We start from the raw sequence: 17,694 nt of genomic DNA, 5'->3' as shown, positions 1-17,694 counted from the left end.
TTGTCCGTGTGTGAAGACGTTGCGTAGCGCAAATCCATGAATGAATGTTTCGAAGTGAAGTAAACTTCAACAGATTTCCCATGCTCAGGGAGTGGGGAGCAATGAACACGGTGTAGGAACCATGTCAATCGGAACACAGTTCACTACACAGCACGGAGCTCACTTCTAATTAGCTGCTAGTCTGAATCAGGTGTGTTAACAAAGAGAGACATACAAAATGTGCAGAGAAGAGGGTCACCAGGACTGGAATTGAGAATCGCTGTTCTAGCAGAGTAATCACAATGTGGTTTGTCACAATAACTATTCACATGTTCCACTAACGTTTGGCAGCCAAAAAGTACCCAAATACTACATATCATATATAAATGTATAAAGTTTTGTCTTTAAACACACTTGTTTGGTATTGTAGAGTTTTGCAGCACTCTGTGGATGTGACCGAGGAGGACCGGGGTCCCAGTCAGGGAAACAGAATGGAGATGTCCATCTTTTACGTAATTTATTTTGTGGTGTTCCCCTTCTTCTTCGTCAACATATTCGTGGCTCTCATTATCATCACCTTCCAAGAGCAGGGTGACAAAATGATGGAGGAGTGCAGTCTGGAGAAAAACGAGGTGATTATTCCTGTTTTTATGTTCATGTTGCAAATCCAGTTGAGTGCATGTCTGTAGGTATGTGTATAGAAGCAATTGCATATACTTGAGGCAACATAAAGAAAAGTCTTGATGTTCTTATGTGTTTTGCTGTTGAATGTTTATCAGCGCACTGCCACTTGTACACACGGCATGAGTGCTTTCCATAGAAGTATTAATTTTATTCAATTCAGCAGTCTCAAAGGACCTTTTGAATGAGAAGGGCTCCAGATTCAAGACATTATTTTGACATCCAAATATCTGGATGTATCTGAATATCTGGACATCCCAATATCATGTATTATCAACCCAAAGCTAATGTTGCTGAAATTGGCACATGTATCTTCATTCATGGCAAACTCAGAGATAAATCTACTTCTGCACTTCCTTCCCTTTGATATCCGTTATTTCCTACTAGTCTTCAAAAAAAATTACGCCAGGAACAGTGTCAAAACAAAGTTAAATCAGTTCCATTTTGGTTTAGATTAATGCATGCATATTCAGGTTTATTTATATTATTATTTATATTATGTCAATGAATAAAAATGTTGAACTAATTAATTGCAATTCTTTTCTGAAATGAATCGTGATTAAACCCACCTAACACATATATATATATATATATATATATATATATATATATATATATATATATATATATATATATATATATATATATATCTCACTGCAATCTTGGAATTAATCTAGATTAATATAGATTAAAATGGCTAATTTGAATTCTGCCCAAGGCATAAAATAATGACTAAAAGTAACGTTAAGTCTTTGAGAGCGGGTTTCTCAAGACAGGTGGTGCATTAGACCAGGGGCTCATCTCCTGTTTCCAAAATGCATCACAAACTGCTTGAGAAAGCTATAAATGAATTCCACATTGCACAAGGTGCAAACAACCTTACGCCTGTTTCACACATAATCCGTCTGCAGTGCGTATACATTGCGTGTATATATATATGAAGCAATGCAGCGATCGTTTACGTACCGAGTAGCGGACTGCAAACGAGTCCTGTTTGAAAGCACAATGAGTATGAGTCTGTGCTGCTTCTGCACCACATACGTAACGCACACGGCTGCATATGCACTGCAGACGGATTATGTGTGAAACAGGCATGCGTCTTGTCGAGGTTTCCATTTGGAGGCTTCTTAAAAAAAATTCCTGAAGCTAACCCGCCAGCTTCAGCTGCATCCATGTTAGCACGTCACGTTTGATGTGGTAATTTCACAATAGGCATACACACAGGTTTAAAGACTCGTTCTCGCCCCCTACAGATTTGGCTAGGTATACAACCACGCTAAAATATCAAGGTGAAAGTCATCATAGCTCGCGTAGTATAGACCCAGCTCCCGACCCAACTTTGAGAATAGATTAATGCCGATATTTTTTTTATCGCAGCATGTTAACGCCGATAACGGCCCACCACTAATATATATATATATATATATATATATATATATATATATATATATATATATATATTGTTTTTGTTATTTTTGTCCACTAAAAAAAAAATTACAAAAAATCTGTAATTTACTCACCCTTTTGCCTTTACAAATCTAAATCCATTTCATTCTTCTACCGAACACAAGCGATTATATTTTGAAGGATGTTGGTAACCAAACGGTTTTGGGTCCCATTGATTTTAATAGTATTTTTTGTCCATACTAGGAAGTCAGAGGAACCTGAAATCATTCTTTAGTATTATTAGCTTTTTTTCTCAGACACTGTGACCTGAATCTTGCACAAAGTTGCAAGCAATCTTATGTTATCTTATGTGAGGTTAACTGCAAATGTGTGACAAACATTCTTACTGTATATTTCTCTCTTAGAGGGCTTGTATCGACTTTGCCATCTGTGCCAAACCTTTGACTCGCTATATGCCTCAGAACAGAGAGACCTTACAGTACCGGCTGTGGCACTTTGTGGTGTCTCCCGTATTTGAATACACAATACTGACGATGATAGCCCTTAACACCATTGTTCTCATGATGAAGGTAAGGAAGAATTACTTTGTTGCTGCACTGTGAACTGTTTATTTGTTTATTTATTTATTCATTCATTTGTTTTATTAATAGCCATGCAAAAATACTTTCCCTCCACTTTGTGTTGAGGTATGCTGAAGTAGAAAGCGTTTACTTGCAGTAACTGTACATTATGCCTTAAATATAATGACAGAAATGGAAGGAAATATTATTATTTTAGGTGTTTTTATGAAAATTAAATTGTGAGTATATACCTCTTTCTCTGTGTGTGCGTTTGTCCAGGTAAATTGGGTTGATTTAGCTGTTTTTCAGTCCCTGCTGGTGACCCCTGGCCTGTGATACTGCTAGAAAACCAGACGGTCATGAGTCACATCTTATTAAATATTGATCTTAAGCACCATCTACTATTTAACATTTCCTCATTAGTTTAAGCCTGAAATCTCTCGTGATTAATTTCACCTGGTGTTAGAGGTCGGCCTCCACTAGCCATCATGTCTACAGTGGTCTTTCTACAGTGAAACACAGAGAGAGTATTAGAACACAGATATTTTTAAGCATTGAACTGTGAGCAGTTTCTTTTCTCTCTGTCTGACTTATTCATTCAGTTTTCATTTTCAAAGTGCTTAATTGGCATATAAACATCCGTCAAAATTTTAATTGGATTGTGAAATGTGGGTGTTCAACAATAAAACGTCTCTAGACCTGAATATGTCTAAAATGATGCTTACTGTAAATAGCTATTTGGCTGTTGCTTAACATTATCTGTAAGCCTGCATGACCTAAGTGACATTAGTAGAAAAGGAATGTCTGTTTTATAATTAGGTCTTAAGAAGTTTGAATACTTCTTAAGAAATATTTGAAAGTTTTAAAGGAACACTCCACTTCAAAAAAAAAAAAAAAATCTCATTATTTTGATTGCAACTGTAGTTGTTGCCTTACTTAGTGTTTGTCAAGACTTTGTTAGGCAGATATGTAGGTTTTCTAACAGAGCCATTGAGAAAGAGGTGCGTCAATGGAAATTCAAAATGCTTGATCGTCACGTGATTCACATAGAAGTACATGGAGTTTATGTTTGTCTCTCTTTTTGCATTCTATCAGCATCATGATCCTCGTATTGAAGGCTATGACAATGCGCTAAAATACCTCAACACTGTATTCACTGTTATTTTCACTGTGGAATGTGTTCTCAAGATCCTGGCATTTGGAATTATGGTAAGCACACTGGGAATATGATAATCTCTTTCTGTATTTATATATATATATATATATATATATATATATATATATATATATATATATATATAAAACAACAAAATGTATTACTAGCATTCATTTTTACCTTTATATCTTTCAGAATTATTTCAGAGACACTTGGAATATATTTGACTTTATCACAGTTCTAGGAAGCATCACTGAAATTGTGGTTGACAAAGTCCAGTATATAAAAGAGAAAAATCAGTCTGCCTCATATACAGTAAGTGTTCTTTGTAGGCAGTAGTGGTTTGCAATTACGTTTGTATTCTAATTACTTTTTAGCAAGGTCTTTTGTGTTTTGATTGCTGTGTACACAATATTTATTTCCATAAGCAATGACCTTAATTAACAGATTGGTTTTTGTCCTGTATTTATTTGCACAAACAATCACTTCTGTGTTCTGATTGGTTTGCAGGGTTTTAATATGGGCTTCCTGAAGTTATTCCGGGCAGCTCGGCTGATTAAGCTTCTGCGTCAGGGCTACACCATTCGTATTCTGCTCTGGACTTTTGTCCAGTCCTTCAAGGTCAGACATGGCTTTTACAGCAGTAGCACTACATTGAAAGGCCTTATTCCTTTTTGTATTTATCTTCTTAACATTATTTTTGCTTTTATTTGAACAAAAGCCACTTAATATAAAATATTTTCATTCACAAAATAGATTAAGAGTTCTCATAATGTTGTTTCAACAGTTACATAAAAAGTTCATCAAAGCTTTGCACTTCATTGGTTTTAAAAAAATGTTACTTCCACTTTAAACCATTAAACATTTGTTTTGTAAATAATAACTGTAATGTGTTTTCTTTTTTGGTAAGCTTTGTACTTTTGTTCTTGCTATTCAGTAACTACCAGCAATTATGTAATTGTAATATCTGCACATTATTGAATAATGATCGGTCTTCATCAAGCATCTGGGTAACATAGTTTATTAATGGAAAGAGAACCATTCCATCTATGTTTCAAACTTTATTTATTTTTTTATTTTTTTACCTTTGCAAGCACCTGTATTTTCATTAGGAAATGTAAATATAATAACATTTTCATTTTTGAGTTTAGTACTTAACATGAGATTTGTCTTGCAGGCTCTTCCGTATGTCTGTCTGCTAATCGCCATGCTGTTTTTCATCTATGCCATCATTGGCATGCAGGTAAAGGTTTTCTTGGTCCCCAGACTGTCTGTTTCCATCTTTCTTCTCTCTGTATCTTCCTTTGTTTCTTTGCCACCCTTTATATTACTTTACCTCGATAAGCCTGGAAATTTAACAGACACCTTTTATGTGTTTGTAATTTCATTAAAGGTATTTGGCAACATCAAGCTAAATCCAAAAAGCCAAATCAACGAACACAATAACTTTAGGTCATTTTTTGGTGCTCTTATGCTGTTGTTTAGGTAAGATTATCTTCTTTGTTTGTTGTAAAACAAAAAACAAAACAAAAACGGATGCAACATGTTATGGTGTCAATTATTTTACTAATAAAGCAATCCACCCTTTGGACATTAATAAATGTGACTTAATTTATGATATACATATATGTGTGTGTGTGTGTGTGTGTGTGTGTGTGTCTGTTTAGGAGTGCAACAGGTGAGTCATGGCAAGAAATCATGTTATCATGTTTAGGAGAGAAGGATTGTGAAAAAGACGAATCACTCAACAACTCAACGACAACTGAGAAAAAAGATTGTGGTACAGAATTTGCATACTTCTACTTTGTCTCCTTCATCTTCTTCAGTTCTTTTCTGGTGAGAGTAAATTCATTTTAATGACACAAATACATAGCATTACAAACCTCTACATTAAAAAAACCCACACACTTAATACCTATTCACACCAAATTCATTTTTGGCACATAGAATATATATGGCAAGATTTTAAAATGGAAAATAAAAACACAGAAAAAAAACATAATAATAATAAAATGCAACTTGTAATTGAAAACATGAATATGCGCCACTGCTTAACAGTCTTATCCTCACTCAATACCTTTCTGCTTTTCTATCTGTTTCTCTGTCTCTATTTTCACATCTCTAATTTTCTTTCAGATGCTAAATCTGTTTGTGGCCGTGATCATGGATAATTTTGAGTACCTGACACGTGATTCGTCCATTCTGGGTCCTCATCACTTGGATGAGTTTGTACGGATCTGGGGAGAGTATGACCGTGCAGCATGGTGAGAGATTCCATGGGCCTTTCAGTTGATCACATGCAAATGCAATACAAACACATACTGTAATTTGCTAGATTCATATTTTCTTGCATATGCTATTTCTTTCTTTACTCTTATTTGAAACCTTGCAGGATTACTTAAAGGGGTCGTATCGTGATGAATACTTCTTTTTTACTTTTTTTTTTTTCCTCTTGTTTGGTCTTTTGAGATTAAAAAGTTAATTACACTAAGAAAGCAAACTGTTGCTGAATTCAGACCTCATTTAATGACACTAAGCTGCAGAAAATGGTCATTTGACCACTAACTTTCAAAATGAAAGCAGCAAAATGGCAACAGTTTGATTCTAAGACTCAGAGAAAGGATGTAAAAACAAAAAAAAAACTTCACTAATGTATGGTATGAACCCTTTAAAGTGTGTTTCATGAAAAATAACCACTCCCACTGCATGTATCTTGAAGTTGTCTAATTTACTGTTAATGGCAAGTATTTCCTTCTCCAGTGGAAAACTACACTATAAGGAGATGTACAAAGTAGTACGCACAATATCACCTCCTCTGGGCTTTGGAAAGAATTGCCCCTACAGGGTGGCGTGCAAGGTTTGGCTCACCCATGAAAAAACTTCCCTTCTGCCTCTCTCCTCCTCTCCTTTTGTCATTCCCCACAGCTTCACTAGCTAACACCCCTCACCCCCTCTTGTTCCTGTGATCTACTCTAGTGCTTTCCACCAGGTCAAAGACTGGCAGAGACAAGAGCTCAGTGCACAGAGAGACAGCTCATCCCTTTGGCCCGTGTCCCGCTCCTGAAGTGTGAATAACTGCTGCAGTTAATGACACTAAGAGCCATCCATCAGTGAACTCCATTAGATAATATCTAACACTGCCAATGGATGTTAAGTGGGGATTCAGTCTCTCTGTGTCTGAATTGGATTTGGGGCTTTTATTGAACATTATTCCATAAATGTGGGTTTTAGGTTAGAGGAGACTCCTCATGGTGAACACGTGGCAGATCTTCATGTTCGCCATTGCCTCACCTGTTTATAAATCAAAAGAACATTGTGCTAATTTCTTCCCTGACCTACCACGGTGGCAGAAATTAGTTTAATATTTTTAAAGGGGAAATATTTGCTACTTGGAAGTTTTTACCTTATGAGGGCATACTTTTTATAAATAATTATTCATATTAAAAACATGTTACCGATTTATATTTTGAATTAGAATTATATAATTAAATATTATATTTAATACACATTATATAAAAATATTATATTTAATCACAGTTCTGTTTGCCTGTATTTTTATGTTTTTTTTTATCTATGCATTTATATTATATACACACATATACATATATATATATTTTTTTTTGCTTCCACAAAATTGAACTTTGCTGCCATTTGTTCATTTCTGGCTCTGAGCACAATGCCCCTCGTGGGTTAATGTATTTTAATAGCATTGCTTTCTTTTCAATACAACCAGTCAAATCCTCAGATCCACCAGCTTGACTCATCAGATCTTTGGCTGTTTTAATATTTTCTCTCCTTTAGCCTCTTCTATGCCAGCATTGCATAGAAAGACCTCCACCTGACCTCAACTCTATGTTTAATCTGTTTCCCTTTTTTACAGTTTTTATTTTAAGTATGAAACACATTAAAATAACCTTCCCTTTCCTCTCTCTTCCTTCGTCTTCAATCTGTTTCCTTTTTCCTCTACGCTAATCTTCCTCTCCTCCCTCGTTCCGTGGAAATGCCCAATTCTTCCTCCTCCTCCTCTTCTTCATCACATTGCCCCTGGTGACTGCCCCCTCCTAGTGGTCGTATTCATTACACTGATATGTACGAGATGCTGACCTGCATGTCGCCACCGCTTGGCCTGGGCAAGAAATGCCCCTCCAAAGTGGCGTATAAGGTAGTCTGCAGTATTATGATTTGAATGAAGTCTGCTTGTTTTCAAGAGGCTCAAGCTCAAGGCTGTAGTTAAAGTGTCCCGAAGATGTATTTGGACACTTAAGTCAAACTTTAAACAATGTGAATACTGTATCTATGCATTATGTAAAAGCATATTGAACCAAGTGAGCATGATTTGTGAAACACAAGTTAGCTAAACGTTTGCACTTGGTTGTTTTCCATCTAGTTCCATTTTGAGTAGTGTTTTAGGGCCACCTTATGTCAAATAATTGCAATACATATATCTATATTATTATTTGTAGAAGATCAGTGATTTTATTCTTTGTCATTGTCTCTTAATCATCCTACTGTAAAGTCCCTGTATATCCACCAATTATACTTTATTTGAATATGTCACCTTAGCATCCTCAAAAGGCTGTCATTATCCTAATATGTATTCCAGTGTTAAAAAAAAATTGCAAAGGGCATATTCATAAAGTGTGATCCTTTTCCAATTTCTGTGCATAAATCTCTGCTCTGTCTCCATCCAGTATATGTGTTTCAACTGTGTGCATGAATGTGTGATGTTGTGACATCTTCTTGGTATTAACTGTAGAAATTTAAAGACAATTAAACGTAGATGACTATTAGATTGCTATTTTAAAAACATACTCACTCCTTAGCTTTGCAGTCCTTGTATTTAATGTGTCTTTTGTCCTCATGGTGACTTTCTCTCAGCGGTTGGTTCTGATGAACATGCCAGTGGATGAGGACATGTCCGTCCACTTCACCTCCACTCTTATGGCCCTGATACGCACTGCACTGGACATTAAAATCGCTCAAGGTTGGCACCACGGATAATATTCAGTTTTGTAAAAAATCAAACTTCCTCTGATTTTCCTTTACAATAATATTAGTTAAATGGTCTTTTTGTAACAGGGGGTGAGGACAGGGGTCAGATGGACATAGAATTGCAGAAGGAAATCAGTGTCATCTGGCCAAACCTCTCCCAGAAATCTCTTGATCTGCTAGTACCCATACATAAAGGTGAGCGATCTGAATGCGATTTTTTTTTCCTTACTGTTCTGATAGTGTATTATTAAAATGTTTCTAGTATAATTCAACTTGATCTTGACAGTTATGCTTGTAGTACTATTGTTGAACAGTAGGGGTGCCCACTGACTCCCTTGAAAGTGAGTGTAATTTGCAGCCGGCATAGAAATCTTAGTTTTTTCTACAACAAACAAATCTTTCTTCCAGCCAGTGACATGACCATTGGGAAGATTTATGCAGCCATGATGATCATGGACTACTACAAACAAAACAAAGCTAAGAAGCTCCGTCAACAGCTTGAGGAACAGGTAAAGATGTCTTTTAACTCTACTAGAACTTCGGATTTAAAGACTAGTTGACTAACAACCTCACGCCTATTGAATCAGCTTGTAAATGCAACATTGCCATCTAACTGTATAGAATGCTGTTCATTTTACTGAAGACACATACCATAAAAACCTTCATATCTCAATTTGAAGTGCTAATGTCATAAAGCTGGAAAGATGTACTGTTTTTGGTTTACTTGTGCTGATCATCTAATGTTCTCTTGCAGAAACATGCACCGATGTTCCAGCGCATGGATGCATCTTCACTGCCACAGGACATTCTCTGCAGTGCCAAAGCTCTGCCATTCCTGTCCAACTGTGCAAGGTCTGCCCTGTAATTTTACCTGCTGTGTGTGTGTGTACTTATAGTACATCCACCATGTAACTGTTTGCAATGTTAAGTATCATTGATATAATAATATAGGCTTCTGTTAATATTTTTGTTGATTTTGTCATTTTTATTTGTTTATTTTTTATTATGTCTGTATAGTTTTTACTGAGTTTTAGTTTATGTAGTTTTAGTTGTTTCAGTACTAAATGAAAATGAGAAATGTTGCTTTGGCAACTAGCTTAAATAAATTTCAATTAATATTTATTTTAAGTAGTGACAATGTTTTAGTTTATAGGGTTAGGGTTAATAATAACCCTGATCAGTTTGTACCTTGTTTGTAGATGCATTTGTAAGGTAAGCCAACATGAGCATAATTGACAAGTTTCTCTGTTGTTTCCTCAGGAGTAGAGCTGGGTTTGTAGGACCGAGTCCCTTATCACCCCAAGACGTCTTCATGCAACCCTTTGTCCAGGACAGCATGGAAGAGAGGGATGAATACCAACACCAGTATCACCTTCAGAGTATGGTAGGAAAAACTAAACACACAAAGAAATACATCTCATCTCAGACATACTAATACAGTATGCCGATATGTCTTGCATGAGGTGTTTTATTCATTATTTTATATATGTGAATGAAATGCCTGACATCTACTTTATGTTTTGTGAAACAACATTCAGATTCACAATCTATTTAAAATTCTCAAACTGTATGTGAATTCGGGCTCATTCTCAATGTTTATTAATTTATGAATAATTCAGGTTGGAAAAGTGATGCAAACAATGACACGGTCTGAATACCACACAGCCAGACACTGTTCCGTTTTAAAAGTAGAAATAGAAAAGTAGAACAAATTTTTCAGAGTCTAATTCGAGTGTGATGTGATTTGCAAAGCACAGATTGCAATTCGCAGTGCCTAGTCAGTAAAAAATGTTTTATCCTTGTGAATTTGGTGAATTTGGTATCTTAGTTTATACAAGGAATTAAAGAAGTAGTCCCACACAAATGAAAGTAAAATGAAAAGTAGGACACGTCAGAGACTGTGGGTCTCGTATATGCATATATAAGTCACTACAATTTTACTCTGGCCTGGTTTGATAGTTCGTATTTGTGTCTCTACAGTCTGTTCTATACAGTCTTTACAGAACAGAAAGGAAATCGTAAAAAAAAATAAAAAAATAAAATAAAACATTGGTATAAGCAGATTTTTTTGGACTCTGGGACAGTTTAATTATGAATTCAATTGTTAATTAAACTGTCCGTTGTCAGTTATGTGCTACATTTTTATTTCAACATAAAGATGAAGCTGAAGCTAAGAATCACAAAACTCCAACTTTTGATATCTCCTTCTAAAGATTTCTTGCAATGGTTTAGTAAGTGAGTAGGTTCATTTTTAAAATCTGATAGAAAGTTTACATGATTACACAGGATTTTTTTTTTCTTTTTCTTTTTTTGCTTAATATTTTTAAGAAGTGACAGTGACCGTGTGATTGATACGGTCCACATTTTAACTTCTATTTACACTGTGTAAATGACTGAATAGTCACTCAGAAGCCCTTTTCCACCACATGAGAAAAAGAAAAGTCATCCTTTGGTAAATAATAATTATGAGATTATTATTTATTATTAGCATGATTTTTGTTTTCTTATGTTGCGGAAATTGGTTTCCATAGAGGCACTCAGAAACAGGCCTTCTGATTGGATTGATATCAAATCTATCAGGAAGTCATCTGCATGTACATCCCCTCCCTGATTCACAATCATCCATGATGCTTCTACTTTTCCTCATGCATTTTCTTTTACATTTGCAGCTTTATTGCCATTTCTGTATCATTTGCGTTGTTGCCTTGTAAAGGGAGAGATTTCAGAGAGCTGCTTTTAAAGTTTGGAAGGGTGTATAGATGTGGTTTGTCAAGGTTAGACTGCTATAGGTCCAGATGACTTCCAGCACTTCTATAACCAGTGAACAGTTATACACAAGCTTAGATATCTTTCTGTGATCTTGTTTGTACTCTTATTTTCTACCCCTCCTGGTTGCTTTTTCTTTGCCTCTCTGCTATGAACTGTAATATAACACTAGATACCTTAAGAGTTTTTTAAGTTGGTTTATGTTTGAAACTCTTTTTGTGCTAGAGCCCTTGTGTGTATGCCCAATATGTTTGGCTTCTGCTTTGAAAATGTCTACACCCCCTTTGAGTTGCTTTTGCATATCTGCTCTATGTTGTGCTTATGATGCTTCACTTTTGTCACTTTACTATTTCTCTATGACATTTTTGGATATAAATGCATGCTTTTCTTAACTTTAAATAAATACCTGCTCCTAAAAAAGAAGTATAACATTTGTCAGGTTATTTTGACTTTAGTACATAACCTTGCATTTCTATTCTGAGTCCACTCCTAACAATGACACACTTGGTGCGATTATATTGAAGGCCCATTCACACCAAGAACAACAAGGATAACTATGACTATAAAGTTCTAAAAATCATTCTAAATTTAGGAGAATAGCAGAGTTCACACCACAGTTATAACAATAATGATACATGGAAAACAAAATTGTTGTGATCAGGATCAGAATGATTTTTTATAGCTGATAAATTATAAAACACTAGCAGCTGATCAGTCTTCATGCCAATTTAAAGAGCTTGCACATTTAAAATAGCAGAAGATCTTGCAGAGAAGCTATACACAGCAAACAGGGTAACATGAAAACATAATATTATCTCAGGTATCCAAGCAGGTGCAAGCTTACCATGAACAGAACGTTATCTTAACGTTTGGTGGTGTGGATGCAAATATAGTTTTGTTAAATATTGTATAAATCGTTATAGATATTGTAATCGCTCTTGGTGTGAATGGGATTTTACAGCTGCAAAGTGTAATTTACATTTCTTTTTTAAGTAAGGACTGAATGTCTCTCCCTCCTCCCCGTTTTTTCTCTTTCTAACTGCATAGGTGCCAGAGTACAAAGAATTGAACAGTTTGCTGTACCCCACTAGCATGCAGGCCGATCCTCTGCAAGTGCCAGGGAGAGGCGTCTCTATCCGAGCCTCTTCCATGCCTCGCCTGGCAGTAGAGCCACAGGTACTACCTGTGTTAGCCTAGCCTAGCGATAACTAGATGCTCTGTCTAAATCTGCTCTGTGGTTAGCATTAGCATTGGTGTTGATTCCAAAGAAGGAATGGAAACTGAGTAGAAAGGTGTAGTTTGTGATTTGGTGGCAATGTAATGTCTAACCCTGCTGGAAAATCAAACTAAAACCAGCTTCTGAATCGTTTTGGTAATGTGTTTATGTAGCGATATCTCTGAAAATAGTAGTATGCAATCACAGTGTTTAAAATATGAATAATGGCAATATTCTAGTCTGTGTATGTGTCTATATATGATTATGTAAAAAAATATATGTATATTTTAATAAATATAAAAGTAATATAAATATTGATATAATATAAGTGTATAAAACAATTATATATGTGATGTAATTGGGGTAAAATGTTTTAGATGGTTTATTAGCTGGTCAAACTGATTAGAACTGGTGGACCAGCTTGTTTAATTTAGTAGGGCCCTATGTTGTAACCAGCTACCAGAAACACACCATCTTAGCAAGCTTGACCAAAAAGTTTTTTTTTTTTTCCAGCAGGGAATGTAAGGAGGTTGTGGTTGCCTTTGCTAGAGCTCAGTTCAGAATGTTTATATATATATATATATATATATATATATATATATATATATAGAAACTCATTTCATTTGCATTTTTTAGTGCAATGTCACTTTGTACGGTTTCAAAGATAGAGTGTGCCAATCTTACAGCATAACATTAATTTGTTTTTGTGTTCTGTTTGTTGATGTGTGCTCTTGGGTTTGTCTGCGTCTTTTGTTTGTTCTCTTTGTCTTTTTGTGTTTTGTGGATGTATAGCAGGTGTCTTCAGAGAGTAAACTGATAAAGCGCTCATTCTCCACGATCGGTGATCAGTGTGTGAATGGTGACTGGCAGGAAGAGTTCTCTCTGGAGAGGGTGAGCCCAGACCGACTGGAAAGACCCAGGCAAAGAAGCTTTAGAGGTCAGTTTCCAGTAGGGATGTCAAAAGCATGAGCTCTTTAGTAGCAAGTCAATACTAAAATCGAAAAACATAATACAAGTCTACAGCAGTGGTTTTCAAGTTCAAGTTGAGCTTTATAGTCATTCCGCTACATGTGTGCACATACAGTTGAATGAAATGTCATGCCTCACAGGACCATAGTGCTATATAAATACAGATATACAACAATTTAGTAAAACAGTATAAACCTATTCACAACTAACCTACTGACAGATTTTGACTATATATATATAAATCTTTACCTATACATAGACTGAAAAAGAAAAATATATAGACTATTTAGATTATTTGTAGTGCATGAGCATGTAAACACACATATAACTGAGTCTTTTGTGAGATTATGTACATACTGCAGTGTTTGTGAAAAGTGTAGTGCTCATAGAGGAGAATTGCACAAAAATGATTTGAATTGCAGGAAAAAAGAATGTTTCAGACAGAATGTTTCTATCCTGTCCTTTGGGGTCTCTCCCTTATTTAACACACTTGATTCAGATCATCAGCTCATCAAGTGGATGCTCCATTAATTAAGATAGACATACAACATGTGCAGAGGAGTGGGACCCCAGGACTAGGATTGATATCGGATTGATATTATATGTTTATGAAGATGCCCAGGCCTTGGCCACATTTGTGTGTGTGTGTGTGTGTTTTGTCTGCGCTTGTCTTAACATGTGCTTATGTTTGTGCATGTGCAGCTGTCAGGTCAAACCTGCGGGAGCCAGTGGACAAAGAGAGAGGACGGTCTAAAGAGCGAAGACACCTGCTGTCTCCAGACGTGTCTCGCTGCAACTCAGAGGAAAGGAGTCGGTCCCAGGAGAGACGCCACTCTCGATCGCCAAGTGAGGGCAGGAAACACACGACCCTCAGACAGGTGAGGAGACAAACACATGTGCATGACATGTCTCAGACCTGCCAGAACATTTAGTCTTTTTTATTATTATTGTTAGAATGAAATTGTGATAGTAAAACATGTTGCAAAAGATTTCTATTTCAAATAAATGCAGTTCTTTTGAACTTCCTATAAAACAATGCTGAAATGCATCATGGTTTCCACAAAAAATATTAAGAAGCACAACTTTGTTTTAACAAATGTTTTAACTTTTGAACATTAATGTACATTGAAGTGTACATACCATCTACTTAAGCATTTTTTTCCCTTCCATCACCTCATTGTTTTCTCATTCTCTCTCTCTCCCTCTTTATTAACCCACAATCATTTCCCCATCTCTTGTTATGTCTATAGGGAAATGGTTCAGGCAGCCCAATTCCACCCACTTCTGATTCAGGGACGCCCCGAGGGCGCCGTCAACTCCCACAGACACCTTCTCGGCCTCGGCCCCACATCTCCTACTCTCCGTTAGTGTGCCGTGCCCATCAGACACAAGGAGAGGCACGGTCACGGGCACTGCCCACAGAGGAAGAGAAGGGTCCAACCAGGACCAGGCAGGGCACTGCCATGGCCCACTCTACCCCTCAACGCTACATCTCGGAGCAATACCTGTCACTGCAGGGGGATGTTAACACTCCAGACTCAAGTGGTGTAGAGGACACTCTCACTTTTGAGGCGGCCATGGCCACCAGTCTGGGATGCTCCAACACCATCAGCTCTGCTCCACAACTACGTCACACCTGGCAGGTGCCTAACGGACATTTCCGTAAACGACTAGCACAAGCCGCATCGGGGACATCAGGCTGTGAGCTTCTCAGTGACACTGATGAGGATGACCGGTGTTAGACTGACGTTTGGGTTGACGCCTCTAAACTTTGTGCCTCAATCTACGGAATAAATAGTACTGTGTGTTTATTTGTGCGTTTGTGAATGTGGAGTCTTATCAGAGATGTGTGATCATCTCAGAAGAACCAAACTAAAGATCTGAAGATCACAAACTGCTTGTGAGGAAAGGACAGCAGTCAACAGTCCTAGAATAAACACACTGAGGTTGAAGATCGGGTCTGTGCCCTTACGCTTTCTCTGAACCCACCCACAGATGAAGTGCTGGCTAATGCAAATGCATCCAACGCATCATCAGGATTTAGGTCTTGCCTGAACGCACTCTGGTTTCTAAAAAGAAAATCTGTATACTGATAAGGACATTGTGCACATTGTTTACATGGTCCCTTACTGGCATGGTATACATGTGAAAGCCACTTGTTTTTGATTTTCAGAGGCTGATGGGCAGATAACAGATGCCTAATGGGGGATTTGACATCCTGATTGTTCTGCTGCCCGTGCCTGTGGTTTATTTAGGAGGTACACACAAGCTTATGCTCTAATACACACTCTAAGAATGAAGGAAGTGATGTTCAATTTGTCTTTGACAAGAGGTAAATACCCCTTTAACTGCATATCGTTACAATGACTGACATTCCATGAAGGTAACAGGGATGTAAAGGGCCTGATAAATACTGCATGACGTTAATGCAAGTGGATCCAGGTGACGTCCTGGCCTTTAACAGTGGAGTCTATATGGAGGACTCGTGTATCGTATGTAAATACTATAAATCTAATATATGTACTAAGAAGTTTCCAAGCCATGTTTTCTGCAAACAACTTTGTCTTAAAGTTCTTAAAGATATGATCTTTTGTGACATGATGACCAGTCCCTGTCCTTTCTTTTTGTTATGCAAACTATTTGAGATGGTTATGGTCCACATACACCATGTTATATTTGTTTAGACTTTATCATCTTAATTCTTTTCTAGCAATTTATCTTTGCCCCTTAAGAAAATATCTGAAGTCTCTCTTTGGGTGAATCTCACAAAGCATGTCGGGGTCATTATTTCACCACAAAGCCAAGAGTAAAAGTAAGCTATTATATTTTGCAGAAAGAAAACGAAGTGTCCATTATGAAAGCAACCACTATGAATTTTTGCATTGCTACATAAAATGTTTTACTTGTGCAGTAAATACAATACAAAAATAAAATGGGTTGAGAACATTACTTAAATCAAAATGTACTTAATTGTCATAAAAATAATGTCACAATGCAAATAATCTTAATGGTACAGAAATAGGGATTCTTCCTTCCTATGCAAAATATAATTTCAAAGGAACAACAACAACAACAACAAAAAGGGTAAGATATGACCGTGACATGTTTTACTGTGATTTACCCCTTTAGCTCTATTAATAGAATGGGAAAGCAATTACAATGAGTGTTTGTTGCCTTCGGGTTCATTTTTAATGTTTATTGTGAATTCCCTTACATAGTTTGGCTTAGAAACTGAACGAGTCCTGTAGTTTAAACTGTCCTCCTTCTTACGTGCTAGGCTTAGCAGGAAAGCTGCTCTTACAAATGCATTTGCAGGAATTCAAAATGTACGTTTCGACTGAATATGGTGAGCTGGAATTGAAACAGCTGTAGGAAATGGGTGTAGCGTGTAACATTAGTCTTTTAAGCACTGTAGCAGAAGTATGGAACCAAAGTAATTGGTCACCCAACATGTCTCCTCTCTTGATTCCACACAAACAATACAAAGAAACAAAGAAAATAAAGATAATTACACAGCATTTTTAAATTAATAAACATCTTTTTTTAGTTTCTGTATATCCAGCATCTTATTAAGTGCATTTTAAAATCAGTTGCCCCTTAAGAGAATATCTGTATCATGTGTTGTGTTGTAATTTGTTTTCTTGACATGCTCCTGAATGTGAATAGAGAGTATTTGGTATTTGTTCTTCATGCCCTGCTGGGGGTCGCTACCTTGTGAATTATATGAAATAAAAAAGATTCCCTTAGCAGCCGAGTCTCTGCTTCCTTAATCTAATGGTTCATGTTCTGTGTGTTTTGTTTTACAGTTTATACTTGATGCTATGCCATGCATGAGTGGTCAGAGATTCTGTGATCCTAGCATACTGTTTTCAGTCAGCTCTGGGGGTGTTGAAAACTATTTCTTCCCTCCTATATGGCTCTATTGGCAGTATTGCCATTATTTATAAGCTGTGAGAGTCTCTATAGTG

At 36.6% G+C, this 17,694-nt stretch overlaps 1 protein-coding gene across 1 annotated transcript in view; it reads left to right on the top strand.

Annotated features, from left to right (window-relative positions):
- LOC128018859 (voltage-dependent R-type calcium channel subunit alpha-1E-like) overlaps nucleotides 1-17,472 on the top strand; it is a 133,203-nt gene extending 115,731 nt beyond the window's left edge. Inside the window, exons 31-49 of the mRNA XM_052604682.1 lie at nucleotides 410-611; nucleotides 2,472-2,636; nucleotides 3,723-3,836; nucleotides 3,979-4,098; nucleotides 4,294-4,404; nucleotides 4,961-5,026; nucleotides 5,177-5,268; nucleotides 5,451-5,619; nucleotides 5,920-6,047; nucleotides 6,544-6,640; nucleotides 8,662-8,767; nucleotides 8,863-8,970; nucleotides 9,184-9,284; nucleotides 9,530-9,627; nucleotides 10,036-10,159; nucleotides 12,589-12,717; nucleotides 13,553-13,694; nucleotides 14,429-14,604; nucleotides 14,977-17,472. Coding sequence (XP_052460642.1) covers nucleotides 410-611; nucleotides 2,472-2,636; nucleotides 3,723-3,836; nucleotides 3,979-4,098; nucleotides 4,294-4,404; nucleotides 4,961-5,026; nucleotides 5,177-5,268; nucleotides 5,451-5,619; nucleotides 5,920-6,047; nucleotides 6,544-6,640; nucleotides 8,662-8,767; nucleotides 8,863-8,970; nucleotides 9,184-9,284; nucleotides 9,530-9,627; nucleotides 10,036-10,159; nucleotides 12,589-12,717; nucleotides 13,553-13,694; nucleotides 14,429-14,604; nucleotides 14,977-15,468 — 2,740 coding nt within the window. The 3' untranslated portion in view covers nucleotides 15,469-17,472. The remainder of the gene's footprint in view (nucleotides 1-409; nucleotides 612-2,471; nucleotides 2,637-3,722; nucleotides 3,837-3,978; nucleotides 4,099-4,293; nucleotides 4,405-4,960; nucleotides 5,027-5,176; nucleotides 5,269-5,450; nucleotides 5,620-5,919; nucleotides 6,048-6,543; nucleotides 6,641-8,661; nucleotides 8,768-8,862; nucleotides 8,971-9,183; nucleotides 9,285-9,529; nucleotides 9,628-10,035; nucleotides 10,160-12,588; nucleotides 12,718-13,552; nucleotides 13,695-14,428; nucleotides 14,605-14,976) is intronic.
- Nucleotides 17,473-17,694: the final 222 nt, after the last annotated feature.

The sequence above is a fragment of the Carassius gibelio genome, chromosome A8 (genome assembly GCF_023724105.1).
Source record: "Carassius gibelio isolate Cgi1373 ecotype wild population from Czech Republic chromosome A8, carGib1.2-hapl.c, whole genome shotgun sequence".
In the NCBI taxonomy this organism is placed as follows: domain Eukaryota; kingdom Metazoa; phylum Chordata; class Actinopteri; order Cypriniformes; family Cyprinidae; genus Carassius; species Carassius gibelio.
Note: the sequence above shows the minus strand (reverse complement) of the source record. Positions and strands in the feature narration are given on the sequence as shown.